The 24,508-nt window shown below is 25.8% G+C and overlaps 1 protein-coding gene across 1 annotated transcript in view; it reads right to left on the bottom strand.

Moving 5' to 3' along the window:
• Positions 1-24,508, bottom strand: part of LOC111039624 (locomotion-related protein Hikaru genki) — a 90,350-nt gene that overhangs the window by 56,946 nt on the left and 8,896 nt on the right. The window contains exons 3-5 of the mRNA XM_022323209.1: positions 23,215-23,315; positions 13,926-14,091; positions 9,422-9,595 (exon numbers count right to left, since the gene is read on the bottom strand). Coding sequence (XP_022178901.1) covers positions 9,422-9,595; positions 13,926-14,091; positions 23,215-23,315 — 441 coding nt within the window. The remainder of the gene's footprint in view (positions 1-9,421; positions 9,596-13,925; positions 14,092-23,214; positions 23,316-24,508) is intronic.

The raw sequence follows: 24,508 nt of genomic DNA, 5'->3' as shown, positions 1-24,508 counted from the left end.
TTTTAAATGGTGGCTTGAAGCTTGAAAGCAGAGCTTCACAGAAAGGCCAAGGTTGATAATAATAATGGATGGGGTTTTAAGACAATTTGCGTTATTTTTAATAAATTCACGTATATTCTTTATTGTTTCGAGATATTTTTAATGGACAGTTTGAGACCTTTAGAGTTGTTTTTCTTAGCTAGAGTTCAAATGAAATATTAAAATATTTACAAACAATGTGACAGAAAGCAGTGGTAGTTCATGTTAAAATTGTTTATCCAATCCACTACAGTGCGTCATACGACGTTTAATGTGTCTCATCGTTTGTATATTTTATTACATTATTATTAACTAAATTTTTGGCTTAGGCAGCTGCTTAGTGTTTGTATGAAAAAGAAGTCAGATAATATAGCTGAACTGCATCACTGATATAATAATATATTGTATTAAAATAATTACAGAAGAAAAAATAAGTAAAATTACTTTTAAAAAAAGTCGTAGTTGCTTAAATTTCAAGCCCACTCCTTTGAGTATATACCTATTTACTTGCATTATGTAGTGCATTCTATTAGATTTCTGAATAATAAAATACATTTTTTTTTTGCTCGTGATTGAAAAATAATCATATTACAATGCCAGCAAAATATTAGATCCCTTTGACATTATAAGTTTGCAACTTGAAAATTTACGATAGTACGCATATTGGTAAGTAATTTAAAAATATAATAATCACAATTCAACAGAGAACCGGGTAAAATATTTATGAAGGCATCTAAATGAATATTATAGGTACCTATACCTATACCTATACTATTCCATCGAATACATCTATATATGAACAATACTATAACATGTATTTTGAAAATTATTAAAAAAAATTTGAATGATGATGTTATCCATTGTCAGTTGAGAAGTTTTTGATTCAATATTAAATTGCATTTAGTAAAGTATCCATAGTAAAATATATAATATTATAGTAATTTTTTTATTTAATCTTTTTAGCTTCAGTTGCAGAGTTTATTATTATATTAGCTATAATTACAATTTTAATTAAAAAAATATTATTTTTTTCCTGTGCTTCCTTTCCAGTATGTATATCATGCAGTTAGTCAAGTATATAGTATATTGTTCTCTCCTCTTTGTTCCTCATTTTACCGACACTATTAATAAATGTTGTGCCGTTTGCTGTGTTCAGCATGTTAAATTTGAAGGAGGTTCTTTTTTGGACATCAAGTAGCCATGTATTAGCTTTGTATAGCCATTTTTCAATCTATTTAATACAGTCTCATATTTTATGTTACTATAAATCGATTATATACTGGTAAATAACCTACTTCTATGAATTTCGCCTAGTTTTTGGTCTTATTTTTTCAACAATATGTCCCCTTCTAGAATTCATATATTATTTATTTGTTTTTTTATGATACCTTTTGTTTGTTTATTTATTTTTTAGGTTTATGTTTTGATATTTCTTTTGATGCTACGTCTGATTTTTTCATTACCTTGTACCAACGCCTATTTATGTATTCAGTAATCCATAAAAGAGATTTTTTTCTATTTATTCATTGAATTATTTTTTTATAGATATGTCTCAAAGCTCGAAATAGTTTTCGGAATTTGTACATTGAATGTGCTCAACAAATCACTGAAAATTAAATAAAATTGGTTTTTGAAGTTTTAAATAAATTATAGGTACGGCTTGACGATGGTTTTGGTGATGTATATAGAGAGATGATCACAATTTTTTTTAAATTAACGTCGTGTTTTTAGAGGTAATTGCTTTGTTGACTTTTAATTTGGATTTAGATGAGCAGTTTAGATTTCGGTTTTTTTTAACTTAGTTTTATTTACTTTTTTTTTTTAATAATATGTATATTAAACTTGTTCATTTATATATGTTTCTTTTTAAAGAACTTACATCGGTGTTTATATCAACAACCTAGTCTCACTCGTAAGTTTTGAACTTCTTGTACTATGTTACTCAAGTTAAGTTTATAATTGTTTATTACGTGTTGCATACTTGTATATAATATTCTTTTTGAAACATTTCTGGATTAATGCTTGTGTGTGACGAATGATGGACATATTATTGTCAATTATTCATATTTTAAGGGGAGGTTCACCAGAGATTGTGTATTTATTTTCAATTTTCAAGTGGAATAGGTTTGAAAACATCAATTTAATTACGTACGCCTATGTTGTGTATCAGATCTATTAGTTTTAATGAGGATTTTTATGCTGATGTATGTATAGTACAGATGAAAAGTCTAATTTCGACAGAATTATTTTACATTCTGAATGTATTGATTTTACAATGACGTGTTTTTTTTGCTGTATGGTAATATTTTAGCTTTTTGAGCATTAAAAATTATTTAATTTTGAACTCCAGGGGTGGTTTTATGTACCCGGAGAAAACAAAAATAGTAATTGTTAAGCAAAACCAGTGTACTACAAAACAAAGTAACAATAAACCTTATTACTATGATAGTAAAATATAAATATATCATATGATATACTTAGTATTTAGTTATATACGCTGACAGATTGTTTAAGCTGAAAATTGTTTTTCGTATGCAATGATTTATCATTGAGTTCAAACTTATCACGTAAATTACAGTAACTCACTCAATAACATTTTACACTCAAAAACTGAAAGCAGAGCGGTTTCCTACTTTCCCTCATTAAAAAAAAAAAATGTTTGAACTGCAATATCTTACTGCTTCAATAACATTAAGTTACAGAAACCGACGAATTAAAATAGTGTTGTAACAGACCAAGTATTTTTTCTACCCATTATTAATAATAATATGATCATACCTGAGAGTATAGCAGTACTATCTAATTATTGTCTAATATTAATGCCCTCATACATAAGTCACATGTATTAAATTGCCTTGAGAAAAAATTAGCATCCCTTTAGCATGGCAAAAACATATATGGTGCCTCTAAATATCCTATAACAGGACGACCGAACTAGGTCAGAATAAGTTTACTCTCGTTTAACAGCACCCTACAAAGAAAAACAAATTGATCAATTTTATCAAGAAACGAGATGTATGAAATACCACATTGTTTCAACTTATGTAGTAAAAATCTTTTAAAACTAAATTATTATTTTTAAGTTCACTTTGATGGGATTAAATTAAATTTTACAAATGTAATGTACAAATGTACTTTATTCAACATGTATTTATTAAATAGATGAGTGTTTGATATCCAAATTTGATATGAAACCCTGTTACATTTTACTATAACAATTCAATTTAACGTAAAAATTAAAATATAATGACAAATTACTATTTAAAAGCTAGTTTCTATAATGGACAACTTTTTGATTGAATAACTAATATTGTAAGTTGATGAAACTATTTATTACTGTAATATATTTAGTTCTTATGATTACAATAATCATTGTACGAATATTAAGATAATTTGTAATATAATCGTTGAATATTAATCCATTCAATTATATTTGAGAGCATCGATGATATCATGGAGATATTTAATGTGTTAGTTTCACGTAAAATCAGTGAATCATTGACTGACTAACCATCAAATTGATTGTGAAGACAGCTGTCGTGAGGTGACTAATGATTTAGGATAGTGAACGACTGTGGCTGACTAACGTGTAAGTACAGAAGTTTAGAAGCGAATGAAATGAAAAATGTTTGCCTTTAGTTTAAGCTACCTCGGTTTTCTAGTAAATCATCTAGACTTATCCAAAAACATTTCAGCAATTTTTTTCTGTCGTTTTCACACTTACTCGTATAAAATATATTTATTTATTTTCTCATTATTCTGTTCCGCAAATACCTTGTTTCATACATATCTAAAAACATAAAATAAAACACAGCACCATGTTTCATATTATAAGTTCAAAATAAATAATTTTAGAGTATTTAATAATTGTAACAAATGTACGGAAGTATCAAAATGTGTAGGTGACGGTGACGTGATGCAGAGGTTCTAAAAATAATGCAATTACAATTGCTGCAGGATATACGCATGTACAAACTAAATGCCCATTTTTGTATGGTTTATGAAATTTATTGTTCAGGAAAATGAAAAATGGGAATATCAATTGAAGGCATTTATTGTTTTTCTGTACCAATTGATATTACATTGATATTAATTTCATTAATAAGTTCAATAAATTTAAAACTATTATTATTTTAATACATTTTTTCAAACAGCTGCAAAATAAAACTATTGGAAGTAGAATTATTTAATTAATTTAATTTGATATAATTCAAATATATTGAACAATTTATAAAAAATTATACTTATATTTTTTTTTACTCAATATTATCACGTGAAACGCACAAGTATTACACAATTTATATATTACATTAAAGAATAATTTGTTCCATCAAATGTTGTAGATAAAATAATAATCTTTCATTGAAAAACTTTAAGATTATAGCACTTATAGATAAGTAATGATCTTTATACCTACGAAATATTAATTTTAAATACAATTAGGTAATGAAACATATAGACATATACTGTATACCTATTACCTATGCAGCAAATAATAATGTATACAAAATATCATTTGTATTAATTCCTATTTCAATTGTACGAGTATATGACACCAGTATGACAAGTGTTATTATTGACAAACATACAAAATATATGTTATTGACATATATTTTAAATGAACATTTAAATCTTTTTAAATAAATATGAAAAGTTATTGAAAAAAAGCATTTAGTTTGCACAAAATGACACAAATGTTAAATTACTAAGTTAGCAACGTAAAATACATGGTTAATATTGAAATTGTAAATTGTAATAGTACACGAATAATTCTTTAGAACGGAAACTGTTTCCTCAGCAACCATTTGTTAATCGTAATATTATATATTTTATCAAACATCCGTCTCTGCATTATTGCTTCGATTATTAACAAATTTTTCTTTTGTTTTTTCCTCTTGTTCGCTGTTTAATACTTTAATACGTACATTATAACGGTCTAACTACGTAGTAACCGCCATCTAGTAAAACGTTGCATTTAATCCCAAGAGAACCCTTCATCATTTTAACTCTCGGTATACCTTTCTTCACTTCAACCATTACACACATTTTGAACCTGCAGTGTTCATCTAAATCATTATGATTTCTTAAAAAAAAAAACAACAATGTAATTTATATATTTTATTACTCTGTCGTTATGTTTTGGTTTTGCATAACTTCCTTTATTATTTCACTTCTAATTTTTAAAGGTGAATTGTAGTCGAATATTTAGAGGACCATTTTACCTAAGACTTAATATTTTTTTAATTATACATCATGTGACATGAGGTTATGTATTTAATAAGTATATACTTATATTAAAGTTACATTTTAATGGTATTATATGTTACATTAAAACTAATGTTTAAAAAAAACCAAATACAATGTTTTCCTTTTAAATAATTAAATTTTGAAATAATTTCATAATATACGTCATGGATAAATATTATTGGTTATTATTATATATTTAACCGTTCAATATCGAAACCCTAATATGTCAAAAATAAATAAATATTAATTTAAATTCATATGATATAAATATATAATTATTAACTGTTTATGGTTTTTGAAAATACTAGTTTATTGTAAATTATTGAGTATAATATTTTAATATTTGATTTATGTATAAAGTAAAACTTTTAGCTAAATGCATATATTATTTTAAAATTATCTTAATACAATCTGGTTAATAATAAATGTGATTATATTGCTACTATTTACATTAAGTGGAAAATATAATCAAGCGTTGACTATTTTAAATGATATTTACGGTTGAAACAAATTTTTTACTGTGATATCTGATGTATTTTTGTTGCTATTCAAGAACGAATTAAATAATTCGGTGACCTTAATTACAACCCTCGTTGCCGTGATCTACCCAGCATATATTTTGTCCACATCGAAACTGTTATGTATAAATATTCAACGATAATTAATCAAGTTTAACGAGACGACAACTGCGACCATAACAATAAATCAATCTGTACGCCTGATGGAAAGTCTAGTGTTTTATTATATTGTAGAAAAGCGAAAAGCTAAAAATGCACAACATTAAAATATTATAATATTTAAAAAAAAAAAACCATTTTGTTCTCTATATATAGTTTGTGGTGAAACCGATCGGAAATGATCGATAGGTATACAATACAGTTCGCGTAAAGCTCATAAGTGTAATATGCGTACGGTTATCTCATTACGATCACATAATGATTCTACTACACCAGTGTCCGATTCAAACATAAACCATCCAAAGTTTTATGTATTTCCCGGACACCCGTTATGTTATTATATTGGCTGTTTGGGGAACTATTATTACAAACCCTTTCACAACAGCATCCAGCACAACCGTATCGTTTTCAAACAGCTTTAAGCCATTCGACACCGTCGGAATGTTATGTCCCGGGACAGTTTTACGAGTTTCATTTAGTAGTCATCCGATACCCATACGCACATTACTATATTTAGCTTGTATTGGCGTGTGGATATAAAAGTTCGGAGGCGCCTCAATGATGCCGTAAATATAGCTAGATCCCGAGAATAATAGCCATTCAATTATATAAAACCGACAACGCTAACATGAATGCCCCATGTGTATGTCTCGATCGTTTTTCTATCCTATTCGTATTAACAACTATATTAAGACACAACTGAATTATTCATCAATTAAATGCTACTCTATTCAACCTGTGCGCCTCATCGTATACTGAAATAAATACATCGAATTTTATGAATGCAATATAGGTACTAATTACAATTTTGCACACATTTGATTTTTTTTTTTTAGACAGAAGACATAAAAACAGAATTTGTATTTTACATTGCATGTTTCACCTGTATAATATACAGAACAAGTAAGTAAACATGTTTAACAGTAAGAAACAAATGAATATCCCGATATCCATCCGACAATTATTTAGTACTCATACAACGAATTTCTTAAATATTTAAAATTATTACAAAGGTAATGTAATTAGTTTCTAATGTAAAATATAACAACTTACTACTTATTTTACTACGAGAATTTTTATAATTTAAGTTTTTCAATATTTCCCTAATAATATTATGAGACAATATTTTGTGACTGGACTATTAATAAAATATAACTTTGATATCGAATAAAATATTGATACCATATATTTTCTTGAAATACGTTCCAGCGAATAATTAAGTAATTATTAAATCATAATATATATGTGGCCTTTTGAAATACCAAAAACAAAATCGTCTGAAGAGATTATCGTAATCCTGTATTCAGAAACTTCTGAATCCTAAAATCCTTAGCAGGTTTCAGACCCTTATTAATTTTTGACCTTATAAATCTTTTCTACGAGAATTTTGGATGATACAAGATAGTTAAACCCAAAACACACGCGATAGAGCTTCGAAGTGGAGATTAGTGTTGTGGCATCAATTAAGATAGCAGAAAATTACAATTAGTCACTCTAATCTCTTAAAAGTCGTTGATCAATTTTCCAAAGAACAAAGCAAATCCCTAGGGCCTAGACTATATCGGTTAAGTATAAAGTTGGAATTTTATTTATTTAATATTTAATTAGAAGAGACATTGACATATTAAAGACAATTTCAATATGTATAGTTTTTAATCAAAAATAATCAGTCTTTAATAGTTAGATTCAATGTTTATAATATTTATTTTTTAAACTTTATTAATGTGTTGAACAAAATAAGATGATTTTGTATAATATTAAAATAAATTAAGTACATTGTATGTAAACTGTTATAGTATAGAAAATTATAAGTCTCTGTCATCAATATATTAACTTGGCGCAGATCTAAATAAAAAGAAACGCCAACTGTGTGTATTTAATATTTACAGGAAGTGTCTACTGCGTCCATTACACGAATTGATAAGCACAAACATGAATATCGAGTAGATCTTCATCTTAATTTTTCATAAGAACTATATGTAATATCACCTTAAAAGTTAAAGCATAAAATAATGACATTTTTTTTTCAGACGTTCCTTTGACATGTGCCACGTCCGTCTGGTAGTATTATCGGTCTCATCCGTATATGTGATGAGATTTATTTAGGTGGGAGCAGCTGCCAACAATTTTTTTACGTCAACCTAACATACTTCAATGCCTACTGGTCTATTTCTAACTTATTTGGTTAAAGGTACTTGTGTATAAAATGGGTGACTATTTTCTCTTCCTTTTAATTTAATTAATATTATTACTATTATTGGATTTAATTTTTGCTCATTTACATTATATAATTAAAAACTATTATTAAAATTATGATTGAAATACCTATTGTTCAAAACCATCAAAAACAATCACAATAAATATAAAAATAGTGACTTGGTGAGGCGCTGTCGCACTCTCCATCTATGAAGAATCTCAAAGTGTACATACCGGCTGACGTTGCTAGGTCCCGGATGGGTGACCACACAGGTTTTTAGCAACAAATCCTTCCCACACATACACAAACACGTGTTATAATCCTACCAACATAAAAACCTACTAAGCCTATACGAAAAACTCCCTACCGTACCATCCTACACCCAATGGCATATGTTGCAGCGGGTTCCCGATAATAAAAAAAAAATTATAAAAAAAATAAAATAAAAATTCCACAAGTAATATTTGATGAAAAAATATATTTAAATATTTATTTTATATTTTATATGCTAAACAAACAACTTATACTTATTTGCATTTAATTTTTTCATTCCACCTCTCAATTCCATGTAATTAAAAAATATCTTAAACATTTGTCACTGTACGTACTTATTAGATACTTAGCTAAGTTGTGTGATTTACAATAATTGTACTCGATGGAAAAAATCCATATAAATATATGTCTATTGAGCAATTCTTCATTTTTGCTGTTGCATCTTACTTTGTCACCAAGTAAAATGTAACGATTATTGTGCAACTATTAAATATTAATCAACCCATGATGTATCTAGGTTTTGATATTTTATTGATATAGAAACTGTGGTTTATATAAGATGGAATACTAAAAATAGGTAGTACCTATCCGTTCATGATAGTATTTGTAGTCTATCTATATATAAAAGAATCTAACTTGATTTTGGAGACGAAGGAACCCGGTTTTGAACCCTCATTGTAATAATAATAATAATTAACTAATTAGTAATTACCAATTATTTTCATATATTCACCGATAACGATGTCTGTTTCTTTCTTTTTTTTCTTTTTTTTCTTTTATTTTGTAATCGTTGTATTATTTGTATAGCCAAAAAATAGTCTTATGTTTTTAAATTAAATTATAAAAAAATAATTTCTTCCGGAGGAAGGTCAGGCAGAAAGTAAATTATAAAAATATAGAAATATATTTAGAATTGTTTGTTACCCTAAATTATAATGAATTAAATCACTTCACTATGTATGCTAAAACAAGTTGAGATTCATTCAAATTGTTACTGTTAAAATCTTACCAGTAAGATAAGTTTCCGCCTCAGATGTCCATGTCCATTCCGGATCGCCATGTCGTCTCAAATAAAGACATTCTAAGTGTAATATTGATCCAGGGAAAACGACTAATCCACCATTTTGGTCTACAGCTGCTGATCCTGACGGAACCCGTACCAAAATTGTTGGAGGTGAGTTTTCTATGTAACAACAAATTAAAAAATTAAATAATTTATTGTGAACTATTTTATAATCAATGGTACTAAACACCATTGGTTTCAGATGCTTGAGTTGGTTCAGGTCACACATGTAAGGTTAAACTGAATCACTTAAACTCTAGTACTTAGGGTGTTTCTGACGTTTTACGGAAGCGAAAAAAAAAGATAACGAAAGATACGTTAAGTATCTTGGGACCGTTGTCAAAACCAGCAAAACAAACAACTGGTACGGCTCTAATATTCGATTCCAAAATCTTGTTTATCTTTTAAAATCTATATACTTCCAAACCAAATAATTTTATTCGAAAGCTTCGAACAATATATATTGCCACAGTAATTTATGTACATATTTAAATAATGGATTGAAGTGGATAAATAATATAGTGCCTAGAGGTATATTATTAATGGACAATCAACAATAAATATTATATTATTTATATGCATTTGTTTTAATTTCAAATTCAAATTCCATATTCATAACTTATAAGAAATAGAATTTCGTCTTAAGTTAAAGATAACTTGTTTAATTTATTGGAATTTACTAATTTTATTGATCACTAAATTATTTATTAAATTTAAAACAAAAATAATAAATTTAAAACTGTCGTGAAGTTATAAAATATAACACTTCCTCAACATAAAATATGCATAAAAAATTATTGTAGTAAATTCTGTAAATTATAATGTTGTTAGAAAATGTATTACATCTGTTTTTTGGCAATATTCACCGATTAATCATTTTTAGTTGGACATTTATTCAATTATTCAATGGAATAATTATATATGTCAGTTATCAAGCATCTTAAGTCTTTGTAAACTAACTTTAGGTATTAATTGATTGTGATTAATACAATTTGCTACAAATATGCAAACATGCAATTACTATTATTATCACTATTTTTCTTTAACTACTTGGAAGTACTATTTGGGTAAAGGTAAATTTTACTCTCGTTAACATATTGTTTTTGTTTACTTATACGTATATCATATGTAGTACATGTATTATAATACAAAGTTTATACCATTAATTGTTGTTTTTAAACGTAATAAACTATGAAAACGGTCTAACTGTCTAGGGCATCAAAGAAAAATGCGAATACTTATGACACAAAAGAAAACAACTCTTGTTTTCCTTGAACAAGAAAAGGCCAGGGATTAAAAAGACTAATTGCTACGAATACAATGCAGACGAGAGGAAAGGAATTTTGAACTGTGGGAATAAAAATGTAACATTTATACGAATTAATTTATGTTATGAAGTATATAATGCAATATATTAAAAAAGATTAAAAAAAATTAGTCTAAACAAGTAAAGGTACCTAATATACATACATTTTAGAGTACTTCTTTAGTTATTTTAAGATTCTTAAAAATAAAGTACTATAGTGTTGAGTAACAATAGGTATATAATATAATAAATTATAATTATTGCGTCTTATACTTTAACGAAATTTAGTGTAGTTAGTAGTTACAGACAATTATTTATTACTTAATGCTCCATAGTATTACTCCATAGTACATATTATAATATTATAATACAACACAAATAACAAAATATAAATGTTTGAACTTGCATAACGAATAATGCAGTAAATCAATTTTTACAATTTATTTATAATATTATGACCAAAATATATAATGTTGTATTATGTCTTGTTCTTGCATAGATACATTGGCCTAAAGTTCAATTTCAATTTGAATGATTAAATGTTGTATGTTTATTGTTTTTAGATGTTTAAACAAATTGCGTTTTTAAAAATACATGGAATATATAAGTATAAAAATTGATTATCAAGAACAGTTAAATCCTTTTTAATATTTTATTAATATAAACTGTAAATGTTTACTCATCATTATCTATTTATAGTTATAATAAAACATATAATTATATATAATCAAACAAGAAGATACAAGGAGATTTGTAAGTTTATTTTTCATAAAACATATCGCAGTTGTATTATTGACTATTATTGTGCAGACACTTTGGCACTGCATAAATGACTCTTGTTCGGGCGAAAATTGTATTTAATTATTTAATTATATTTTCTTTAAAATATTTTTTACATTGTTGTATACAACTCACCCGGAAGTGTCATTTCAAAAACATACAACATTTTTTTAATGTATTAAATATTAGGTACTTATAAAAACATCGACATTGGTGGACAAGATGAATCCAATATCCTTTAATTACCCTTTGGTAATTATAATAACTAATACTAGTTAATAGTTATATTTATATATATTACACTATTTATTATTTGTCTTTAATTTACAGTACAATATAGCTACAGTTTCAGAGCATTTATAAGAAAACAGAAAAATACACTTTTAATTAATAAATTCATGGATACAGGACCAAAATAGAGAAAAAGTAACTTATTCTCTCCAATTTGCTAAAAAAGATAAATTATTTAAAATATTAAGTACTATATTTTAAATATATTATTCACATAAAAACCTTAGTTACCTAAGTACTAGGTACCGAAGCTCTGATTTATAAATTTAATTACTTATGAAATAATGGAATTTTAAATTTTAATGTAAGCTTGTTGGATTTAATTTAGATGATGAAATTATAAAACATTTTATGTTTTAAAAATGTACTATAAATGTTTAAAATAATGGGTTAAAAAGGATGACCTCATACGTGATAATTTTACTCACGTATTATATAAAACATAATGTGTTTTGGTTTTAATGCAGCAAGAAAATTATATTATTATAACTTAAAATGATTGATCATTTTAGACGTTACAATTAGTATTTAAAAAAAACGCAAAATAAAGTTCATGAGAGAAAGTATAATTCAATTCCATCCTTTATATTATCAAAATGTATTTACGTAATACATTTTTAGTTATTATCACATAACTCGCAACATGAAATGTTGTTTGCTATTCTTAGGAATTATATTGTGGACATTTCGTAGTTGGGTCTCAAAAAAAGGTCTATTGTTCGGAGGCATCTTTTAAGGAAGGCGAAGCATTCATCAGTAAAATATTCATAACACTTAGATAAATAGTCGAATTTATATTTAAACATATCCCTACATTTAATTTAATCAAAACATTTAAAAATATATTTGTAGTACTAAACCATTAACTATCAAAAAAAAGTATAGAATTTCCAATTGCATTTGTAATTCCAACGTCACAATACATAATATGATGTAAAATGTTTTAACCATATAATATTGTATATGCCATATTTATCAAGATGATCTAAAAGTGATACTTTAGTCATAATCAATGTGACATAATTGTTAAATTTCAATAGATAATACTGGCTAATATAATTATTTTTTTAAGTTCTGAGAAGCGAATACATTATAATAATATTATTATTAAATAACTTATGATATTTAAGTATGTATTTTGTATATTATGTAATTTGAACATGATTGATAGACATTAAATCTTCTAACACTATTCCTAACTTCCAGAGTTAATTTACAATTCTATGAAGAAAAATTTAATAATATAAATATTCAATTATATTATAAAATATAAATAAATTGCATCTTCATTTTGCGGATATTAATAATAATAAAAAAAATGTTTTCATCGCACACAAGAGTGGTGAGAAATTTACGATACACAATTATTTGTTTGTGCATAAAAATAGGTTTATTCAAGTAATAATAATATTATGCAGGAACAGTTGTTGATAATTTAACACTCATTTGTTTATATGTTTAAAGTTTATATTTAAAAATTAAAAACGTAGTATCTTATAAGTATTTATCTATTTATTATATACTATTTATAGACGCGTGAATTATTTTTAATACAGACATGTAGTAATAGACATAAATTATTTCATGGTAATTATTTGATTTAAGAACCTTCATAAATATACATTATAGCAATACCTAATCATGGTGATTCGAATTGTTCTGAGAAAGCAGGGTCCAACCTATCTGATATTTTTAACCATTAATTGAACTAGTAAAAGTATAATTGAGCTTCCCAAATGTTGGTGCACTTAAATGTTGGAATAAATTGTATAACTAATAAAAATAAATTTTTGAATTTTTATGTTCTAACTCACAGCCAATAATTGTAGGTATTTGTATTAATACAATATAAATAACTTAGATATTTTTTTTCAAAGGTATCATGTATGTTTGTAGCTTCAATGAAAATAACTAAAAATACATTAATATTAAGTTAGTTAATTGAACTTTATTTCAAATAAAAATAACTCATTTTTTATGACAAATTAATTTATATTAAATTTGTTTAAACTTATTTTGTTAATGATCTAATAGGTAATGGTAACGATATTAGGTGTAAAAATAACAATATACCTGAATAATTAGTGAATAGAGTTGTTGGCTGACACTTCGGTATTGGACTAGACCAAATGCCATTGCTGCAATTTAACACTGGAGGTCCGCTAAGTTTATACGTGCCAATAGGTTCTTGACACCGGGCTGATATTGTGCTATTGTGTGGAATTGTTGTATTGAATTCCTAAAAAAAAAAAACACAATGGTTATTCGTTAAAATTTAAATTTATACATTTTCTTTAGCACATTATTTTTAATTTTGATTTTCACGATACAATACTATTTATTGAAAATATATAATCTATTACAAATGAGTACAATGACATTATTTGTGTGTTTTTTGTGTGTGTGTGATATTGGATTAAAAAAAAATATAATCTCTGTCATATAACTAATAGCAGCTGCCTGCATTGGGATTACAATAAATCAAATACGTGATAATTGTACGAGAACAAAAAACGAGAACAATATTGCAATATGAGTTATCGTTCATGGAGTAATCGCATTCCCTCATTACGGATTGTATACCTATATATTATATACCTAATGTATGTAGAATGTTTAAATGGTAATGTGTGTGCATTTTTAAAAAAAAACACGAATGCATTAAATTTATTGACACTTTTATACATTGGTTTACAATGAAAATGTTCGATAATATCTATGGAACTTTTGTATTAGAACAAACCAATGTTTCCAACACGTTTAACAGGTTTGATTGTCTAACAGGTATATCAGTACAAAATGACCCTGCTGTTTCCAATAATAGAGTCAAAACTTTCAGATTTTGATATCTTCTATACTAATTATGATTTAATTAAAATTTAATATTTAAACATTAATGAAAAGACTATTGTTGAAAGTAAACATTGTACTGTGATAAATTAAAACTAGTAGGGACATTATTAAACATTGGTAGTGTTCCATGTTATTAAAAATTAATGTATTATTTTTAGTAAAGAACTATAATTCTAGAGCATGATAAACGTAATTTCAATTTAATAATTCTAAAATAAGTTTTATGAAATGAGACAAACAGTTGTTCACATATAGGTACAGGCGTACAACAGCACTTCGCAATACCACTTAACAATAATTTCTGTGTTTTATACAAACGATTCGATGGCATGTTCAAACCAATTTACACCACGTAACCAAGTAAACCTCAATAGCCAGCTGTGTAATACAATTTCTCATAATATTCAAACGGTGAGTTGTGTACCTAACAATTATAGAGAGGGCATTCGAGTCCATTCAAGCAAACCAGCCACTAGTGTATAATAACAAACGGACACTTCGCTACCATACAAATCCCTCCTCCTTCTACCAATGTTGAAGTGATTATGATAATAATTATAGTAACTACAATAATCATAATAATAAATAGGACATCCCACAAACGGACTTTCCCGGAGCCACGACCAAGGCTGCCTCAGGTTTTGCGTGTATAAATACGCGAATTATTATTATATGTAAATGTGATTCCGAAGCTGTAATTAACAAGTGACTGGAAGGGATTGCCTCGCGTGCCAACGACCGCTCACCCTCAGACAAGTGTCCTGCACTCAGAATATGAATTGGGTGTGTTTCAACTCGTCAGTCTTCACGCGCCAATGGGTTTTATCAAATTTTCCCTTTTCATTATTTTGACATTTTTGCTCTAAAAAAGTCTTCGCGCGGCGTGCTGGTGAATATTATATTGAACACTAACTTAATTTAACAAATCATGCGAAACGGTTTTGATGAATAATTTTAAACAGACTTGAAAAAAAAATTAAAAATTCTCCAAGATTAAAAATATTTCAGTTTGTTATTTTTATCAAAATTATTTACCACTTGACTAGTTGATTAGCTATAAAACTTTGTTTAAAAACGATAATGTAATTTAAAAATCTGTAAAAAAATGTACAAAATACAGTTTGTTGTACAATAGCCAATATAGTTAATATACATATTTTATAGTTCTACATACACCTTAGACTTATATATATCGTATAGATACTCTACTTTTTCATATTATGACCTAAAAGATAATATAGGAGTACTTAGAGGAAAGTTTTTATTTTAGAAAATTATGTAATTTAATATTATTATAATTGTAAAAAGATAAAAAGTATCCACACTGCATTCAAATACATTGGTACATTCAGTTGACAAAGTATGATCACGTCATAATGGTAACATTTTCGGTATCGCACACAAATGTGGCCTACGGAATGACCTACGTCCTACAGTCATAAAACATATATATATCAATTTATCATATTAAATAAATAGATGGGTAAATAATTATTTTAAATAAAAATAATCATCAATAGTACAATATTAATAGAAATAGAAAACACTGAATTATTTTGAAATTCATTAAACAATTAATTGATTTAATAATTTGATATATTTCTAGTAAATTCAATACAATCATAGCTCCTCTCAGAATCTAAAATAACAACTAATCTGTTAGATTATTAGTAATTCTATAATCTATTAAACTTTTATTAAACCATTATTATTACATATATTATTTTTTAACTTGTCAGAACTCATAAGGACACTAAGTATAATATTTGTAAAGGCGTAGATATTAATACTCTCAATGATTTGAACAGTGCCTACACTTTCTATGAAAATACCACCTAATAGGGGTTGAATTTTCGTAGGTATACAAAATATACCACAATAACATGGCAGGTACGTATATTGTACATGTACCTTTATAGATCTTGTGGTATTCTAATTTTTTTTTCAAGTAAGGTTGGTATCATTATTTCGTATTTTTGAATAAGAAAAAAATAATACATGTAAACATAAAAATATATACCTGTACGAAACATTTCTGAACATACAATATACGAATAATAAATAGACGTCTTGGCTTTTGAAATATTATAATGCATAATATAAGTAAACGAATTTGTTGAGATGAGTTATAATAACAGTATGGTCATCCACATTAAGAAAAACAAATAACATTCTTAAAAAATTGATAGGTATATTTTATTTCCGAAAAACTTATTTCGTATTTTGTAAGTGTTTCAATTTGTACCATTGAGTTTATTGTCCCCAGTGAAAACAACTTTAGAATAAAAGTAAATTAATTCTTAAATTGTATGTTCTAACTTTTAAATTAATTTTAACATAGGAAACTGTTTTCATTGATAAATATAAAACACATTTTTCTTCATTTTTCCTGCAGTGCAATTTCAAATTAAATACAGACCTAGATACATAAATTATGCTTTAAAGATGTCATTATACTTTAACATTTAAAATAAAAATAAATACATATTCCAGATAAGAATTTTTAATTACCAAAAATCAGAGGGAAGTTGACTATTTTTTTCAATCATGCGTTACACGTTATCAATTGTATAAATTAAATTTAAATATTTCACCATGTGTTATTATTTATTTGCAGATAAATTAAAAATATTAGATCTACCTGTACCTGTATGAAGAGATAGATAAAGTAATAACACGGGAATGTTATTATTCATTCGTAGTCGATAAATTTACGACGGGAGAAAAGTACTAAAACAATCACGACTACACTGAAATTACTTGAAAGTTTCTAGAAATACATTTTCAATCCTCTACGCCAAAGGCGCCTGAACCTGCACGTAAAAAAAAAAAAAACAATCACACTCTGTAAAAAACTCACGATCGCTGCAAAATTTACAAGGTTCATCCCAATCCAATAGGCCCCGTGGAAATAAGAGAAAAAATACATAATACAGCACAATCAGATGGTAGAAAACGGATACTTACTTGGTGGTGGTATAGTGACATGATTCCATTCGATAACTGTAATATGGGTTTTCCGGTAAATTATTTAATAGTAGATGGGAATGATAATTACAAAACTAACTGAATAAAAAACCCAGGACACTATCTTGCATTAACTAACAATGGTATAGAACAGTTATCATAACTAAAAAAAAAATGTATATTGTAATGTATTACAGATTTCTTAGATTATGTAACTCCCATAATAGTAAACGATAACGTTACTCCTCAAATATTAACTTTCAAAAACAATAATAAAATATAAATAGTACAAAACATATAATAATATAAAGGTAGGTATAATTCTAATTGTCTGTAACTTTTGTTTTCTTTAATTTTATTGATAACAATTACTGCATTTATAGTTTATATATAAGATTATTCAATAACTTCCATAAAATAAATATCAGGCAGAACTAAATTATTTAATAGTTAATTTAAATATAAAATTGTATCTTCCTTGAAATTAACTTATCTTTTTAATTCCGATGTCGAAATACCTACAGAAAAACCTCGAAAATAACCACGGTATACACGTATAATAATATATAAGTATAGTAGTCAAAAATAATACATACTATACACTATACACAGGTTTATTATATATATTATATATGTAGTTAAATTGGATGTAAAAAAATAAACTATAAAACCAAACTTACATATACTTGTAAAATAAATGACGAAAAATGAACTAATTGATTGTTGTAAAATATTTGAATAAAAAAATGTTAATCTTCCATGTCAAAGAAGCGCATAATATTTAAACAAAAAATAATTATGCTTACAAATAATTCAAACAAGAAAATATACTAAAATAAAGAATAAAGGAAATAATTGTTTGAATATTTAAAAATTTAATGAGTGCCAAGTTTTTTTTCTCTGTGAGCAGAATAATATTTAGCATGCAACAACAATGGTGTAATAGTAATAGACAATTAAATAAACATCAAAGAAGAGAAAATTAATATGTATGTAAATATGATCTCAGTTATTATAGTGTATATATAATAGTGTCACTGTGACTTACATTAGAATACAAATAATAACCTGCAACCACAAATTAACTTATATTCATAACTCGCTCGCTAAAAATGTCAATAAATGTGAAATATTAGTTCGATTCGTTTTGAACAATTATTTTCCAACTATACTACTATACTTACTAGTTCTTATATAAAGCATACATCAAGAATAATACAATTATCATGCAATAATTAACAACCCTATTAAATACGCATAGTTATTATCATCATGGTAGGTACCAGCCACAGCTAGGGTACTGTATTTTTTTATATGCATATTAACTACTAGTATGTGGTATTATATAAGTACATAAGACATTATGATAGTATTTCATACATAAAATATACAGGATTTATAGGTATTTCATAATATTTTACAACATTGAGTATGTATCAATAATAAATATAATATAATAAAACATTTCTTAGGGTAATTTATAAAATCATAATTTTCATTGATCAAATGGAAGTGAACAATTGTAACATGTTACAAGAACTAAGCTCACTAAAAATATGTTGATTCGTTTATTATCATCACTGAAAATTATTAAACATACATAAAGGACTCTGAATTTAATTTATGTAAAAATAAATCGTTATGTTTATCATATATTTTTACGAACACATAAAAATGTCTTTATAGATGAATTAATTCAATTTTACTTGAAAGAAAAATTGAAGTCAGCTGTTTTACGAATAACATTATTAGTTTTAGATTTAATCTCTATCTTGTTTAAACATTAACAATAAATTTGCCATGATAAAAAAAGAAATGTTGCTCTTTATTTTACTTCAATTAAACATAATAATTTTATTACTTATTAGACATAACCATAACGAAAAATTGGCCATTATTTGTAGTGAATTGCACTGAAATTACGTAATGGATGAAAAAATTGATGGACATACATAGGTAGGTTACTAAACTGGACATTATCACTTATAACTTGTAAGAGTATGTATAATATACTGTCATACCTATAATAAGTGAGATAGTCAGTCGTACATACGGATCGTGGAAAATTCACCGTGCAAAGAATTTATACGTAATAAACGTAGGTATCAATATTTTTTATACGTAGGTATTAATAATATGATTACATTGTCTACGCATGTTCCACATTCACATTGCTACTTGCTAGTAATACTATGGCATACCATTCAAAAATTCAAAGAGTATTCTTGTATTTTGAAGTATTGAGAAAATTAATATTTTATAATATAACGCTGGTGAAATAAGAAAATAAATATTTTATTTTGTAGATATTATTAGTGATTACTGATTGCACTTGATTGTGAGACAAGTTATCTTGGCAGAAACTTAATAGTGTTTGTCAGTATGGAGTATATAGTAAGTTGTAATTAATAGTGCTGAGCCCGCATGGACACTATTGTCAGCATGATTTATGTTGAAGCATTTAAAAAAGGAGTATTACTTATAACTTATAAGGGCTCCATCAATTATTTTCTAAAATATAATTAGTAAAATTAAAATGTTTTTGTTTAGTGTGAATTTTAAATATTAATCAATTCTTTGACTAATTATAGATTTAATTAAATTATAAATTAATAAGTCATATTGAATTACAGACGTTTTTTATTAAATAATATACAACATAATATATAACATTATGTTTAGTTATCTGATGATTTTTACATGATTTCACAAATAATTTGTTATTTTTTTATGAAATGGTGGAATTTTATTCTATTAATTTTTAAATAAAAATACCCATAAAAATTATAATCTAAATTATTTGTTTCTGTGCATAAAAGTCCAAACTGAATTTCTTATAAATATTTTACGCGGGAAAATAATATTATAACTCATATGACATATTAGTATTAATATTTCAATATTGCGAAGTCAAGAGGAGGATATGAAATTTGTAGAACACAAGATTCGAAGTGAAAAATTCAAAATTAAACGTTTCAACCAAATTTAATAAAAAAAGGTAATAACGATCTACGGATGATACTAAAAAAAAAACATTTTATTTTGTATTGAAATTATTTTAATACACCTAAGTCTACTATAAACTATTGTCCATTCTTCTTATACTATTATAAAAATGCAGTTGTATTTTCAATAAAAATCTTTAACTGTATGTAGTATGTAAATTAAATAGAAAAATAGTATTTAAATATTTTTGGTGACTAAATAAATAATGTTAAATACGTTAGTAGTATTAACCAATCTACACCATATGTATACACATTGAAAATATAAAGTAGGGTATTTTAAAAGCAGTTTTTTCTTTAGAACGTACATTATTGAAAAGTTAATTTTATTTCAACAAAGTCAAAACAAAACACAACTTCTTAAAACGAATTCAATGGGATCATTATTAACTTATTATAGATAATTGTTGTAACTTACTCTTTCAGAATAATTGTTACAAGCTATATTCGCCTCAGACGTTCCTTAATTTTAATTTTTCTATTCACATAAGTTTCATAAGTTTATTTTGAATAAAATTAAGTACGATTCTGTCAATAATTTATTTCTGCATGTTATTAGAAATGGTGATAAAACTTTCTTACTCAGTATTGTTTCACGTAATATAAAATATAAATTATATTGTAATATTTATAAAACCATAAAACGCTATTATATCACATAAATACATATATTTTACAAAAATTTAAACTTAAAATTATGAAAAAGTATATGATGGATTAAAAACTGTTCAAAAACAATAAGTATTGATTTTAGTATTATTTACTATATAAAGATTAAGTATTATAAACTATTCTTAAATATTTAAACTGTATAATGTAACTATAAATGTATTTTCAATTAAATATTTAAAAAAACTACTGCGGTGCATGCAATAGTGAAATCTAGTTAGAAATCATTTGTTTTTATCTGTGTTTCCATTATAGTAACTAGTTTTTATTGTAATATTCTTGACTAATGTATATCAATTTATTATTAATTGGTACCCATTAAAGTATATATACTTGTACATTAATTATCTAACATATTACTTGTACTATAATATTGTATTAGTCATATTATTCATATTAATATATAATAATATATTCTGTATAGCATTCTAGTTGTCAGTTGATACATATATTATGTATATTTTAATATATCAGTAAAAGAAGTGAGAAGTTTGCTCAACACAAACCGTGTTGACGTCCTAGTTCAGGTATTGCCTCGTGTTTTTGTACAAGATTGTATACGATTTATATGTATATACATATTGTGACGTCACTTTGAGTTTATTATTGGTTGCGTGTATAATAAATTATAAGTTGAACATCAAAAAAATATGCTCAATCTTATCATTCATCAAACTTCTTATTCTTTATACTATGGTATAAAATATTACTAAAAAATGACGGAAACATAGATTAGGTTAGGATTCGGATATGTTTTTTTTATTGCTTAGGATTTTTGGAATGTATACCTACATATTATGTAGGTACGCCATTTTATTTCATTATTGTGTCTTATATGTTTCTGAGAAAATGTTCTCAAAAATACTCACACGTGGTACCTTTAAAAATTTGAATTCAAATCAGAGTAGTAAGTTGGTACCTCCAAATTCCAAAAAGGTCATGTTTTTAAATACAAAATTTAAGCACACCTGTTGGAATAAATCTTGTGCATAAAAAATACTGTATGTCTGTATGTTCTTTAAAACATAAACTATTAAATTAAGTATATTTAACACTTAAAAATGAGTCATATTTAGATGACTCTTAAAACAATTAAGTGACAAACATAGCGATTATATAAGTTTCAAAAGTCACAAAAAAAAGTATAAGCTCATAACGAGCACTTATTATTTCTTATAACTATATTTTCCATAATATTCGATAGATAAATAGCTAATACATATTATATTATTGTCACCTAGGTGTACATCAACATTAAATATGCACAAAATAGTATGATTTAAATAAGGTGGATTTAAAAATATGTATGTAATTGGTAAAGATCTGTAAATCGTATCCATAAAAAAAAGTTTTAAATAAATCCCTATTGAAATATCAGCTGATGCTACAGTTTAACAGTTTGTATCTACTTTGTATTAAATATATTTCATTCACAATTATAGGTCTTATTACGTTTTTAAACAATGTAATCTGTGAATAATACATTAATTACTTCATGACTTATAAATTTCCCCAACCTGCATAAACTATCTGTACAGTAATATAACCACGTTTAATGGTCAATAAATTATAATAATAATCTAATAACGTAATCTAAATCTTAGGTATAGCAGTTAGTTAAGATATTAATTTATATTAAGACCAACACTTTTGAACATTTTAATATTTAATACTTTTAATAAATCTGTTGGTGGGTACATGGTAAAATTATTTCTTGAAAAAAATCCCTTGTTATCTACTTATAATTTTAAGGCAGATAGACCAAATACATATAAATGAGCATGTGATCGATCATACTATTTTTTAATATCTGATAAAAATATTTTGTTTACTTTTATAACTATTATAGGTATAGAGAAAATACTTACTATGATGATCCGATTTTTAAATGATAGAATAAGATTTGGTGGCACTTCTTCCAATGCACATGACTTTAGTATTGGCTGAAATCTGCCATCACCATTTACTTCTAAAAAATAATGACCATCAATAAATTAAAATAATATGTAATTTAAATGTGCACCTTAATATATATTATAATATGATAATTTAACTAAACAATAAGTAGTTTTAGTTAAAATAAAGTTGTAGTTTCACTTAAAAATTGAAATTTTTAAACATCAGAACATAATTATTAATTTTAAAAATACGTATCATAATAACAATTAACATTGTTTATTGTACTTGTGCCCACAACGGTTATAAGCGGGTAGATACCTAGGTAATAGAAAAGGTATTGCGTTAATGACTAATCACTGTTTATTATGTCCCCATACAAAGTGTTCATTTACATAATACTACTAACTTAAACAATTGATGTAGAATTTAATTTGCGTTGTCTCACCACCTTCGTAATTAAATAGGACATCAAGTATTTATTCAATAATTATGCTTCATGTATTTTGTTTACATTCAAACACTCGATTGGAATACATATGATTTTTATGAATTGCGGGAAAAAGACCACTTAAAAAAAACCAGAAAAAAAATAAAATATGAATATGAACACATGTATACTCTACTCCTATATTAGTAACTCCGGTGTGGAGTGTACCTATAACAAAATATAATAATATATTATAATGAAAATAATGTCATAAGTTATTATCATGTGTAATTTTTGTTTACATGTAGTATGTGTATACGTAAGGCTGATGTTTTTTTACTATAATTTTTGACTAAATATATTTTACTACCACCTGTTTTGTATTAACTTATCATATTATTATTTTTATAGCTGGGTAATTTTTGTGTAAATGTAGTATAATTTATATACCTAAGATATTATACTTATACCACTTATATACCCCTGATGTTTTTACTCTTAAGTTATAACACTGTATTTAATGTATAGATGTGTTCACAATTATTTTTAATTTTTTTTCGTGGACTTTTTTTCCGCCTACTGAATTTTATATTCACACATATTCAATTACATTTTTGATTGATTAGAAATAAATATACAACATGCGTTTAATAGCATATTAAACCTTCAATTACCTATGTGACTATTGTAGATTTACAAATAAAAAAGTTGAGAAAGTGTGTATCCTCTCTTCTGTACACTAGGACCAGAGCATAGCCTATCGAGTATACCTCATTATGATAAATTTGAATTCTACGATAAATCAATGAATTCGAAAAACGATTCTCTGCGGAAAC

Source organism: Myzus persicae, unplaced genomic scaffold (assembly GCF_001856785.1).
Source record: "Myzus persicae strain clone G006 unplaced genomic scaffold, MPER_G0061.0, whole genome shotgun sequence".
Lineage (NCBI taxonomy): Eukaryota > Metazoa > Arthropoda > Insecta > Hemiptera > Aphididae > Myzus > Myzus persicae.
Note: the sequence above shows the minus strand (reverse complement) of the source record. Positions and strands in the feature narration are given on the sequence as shown.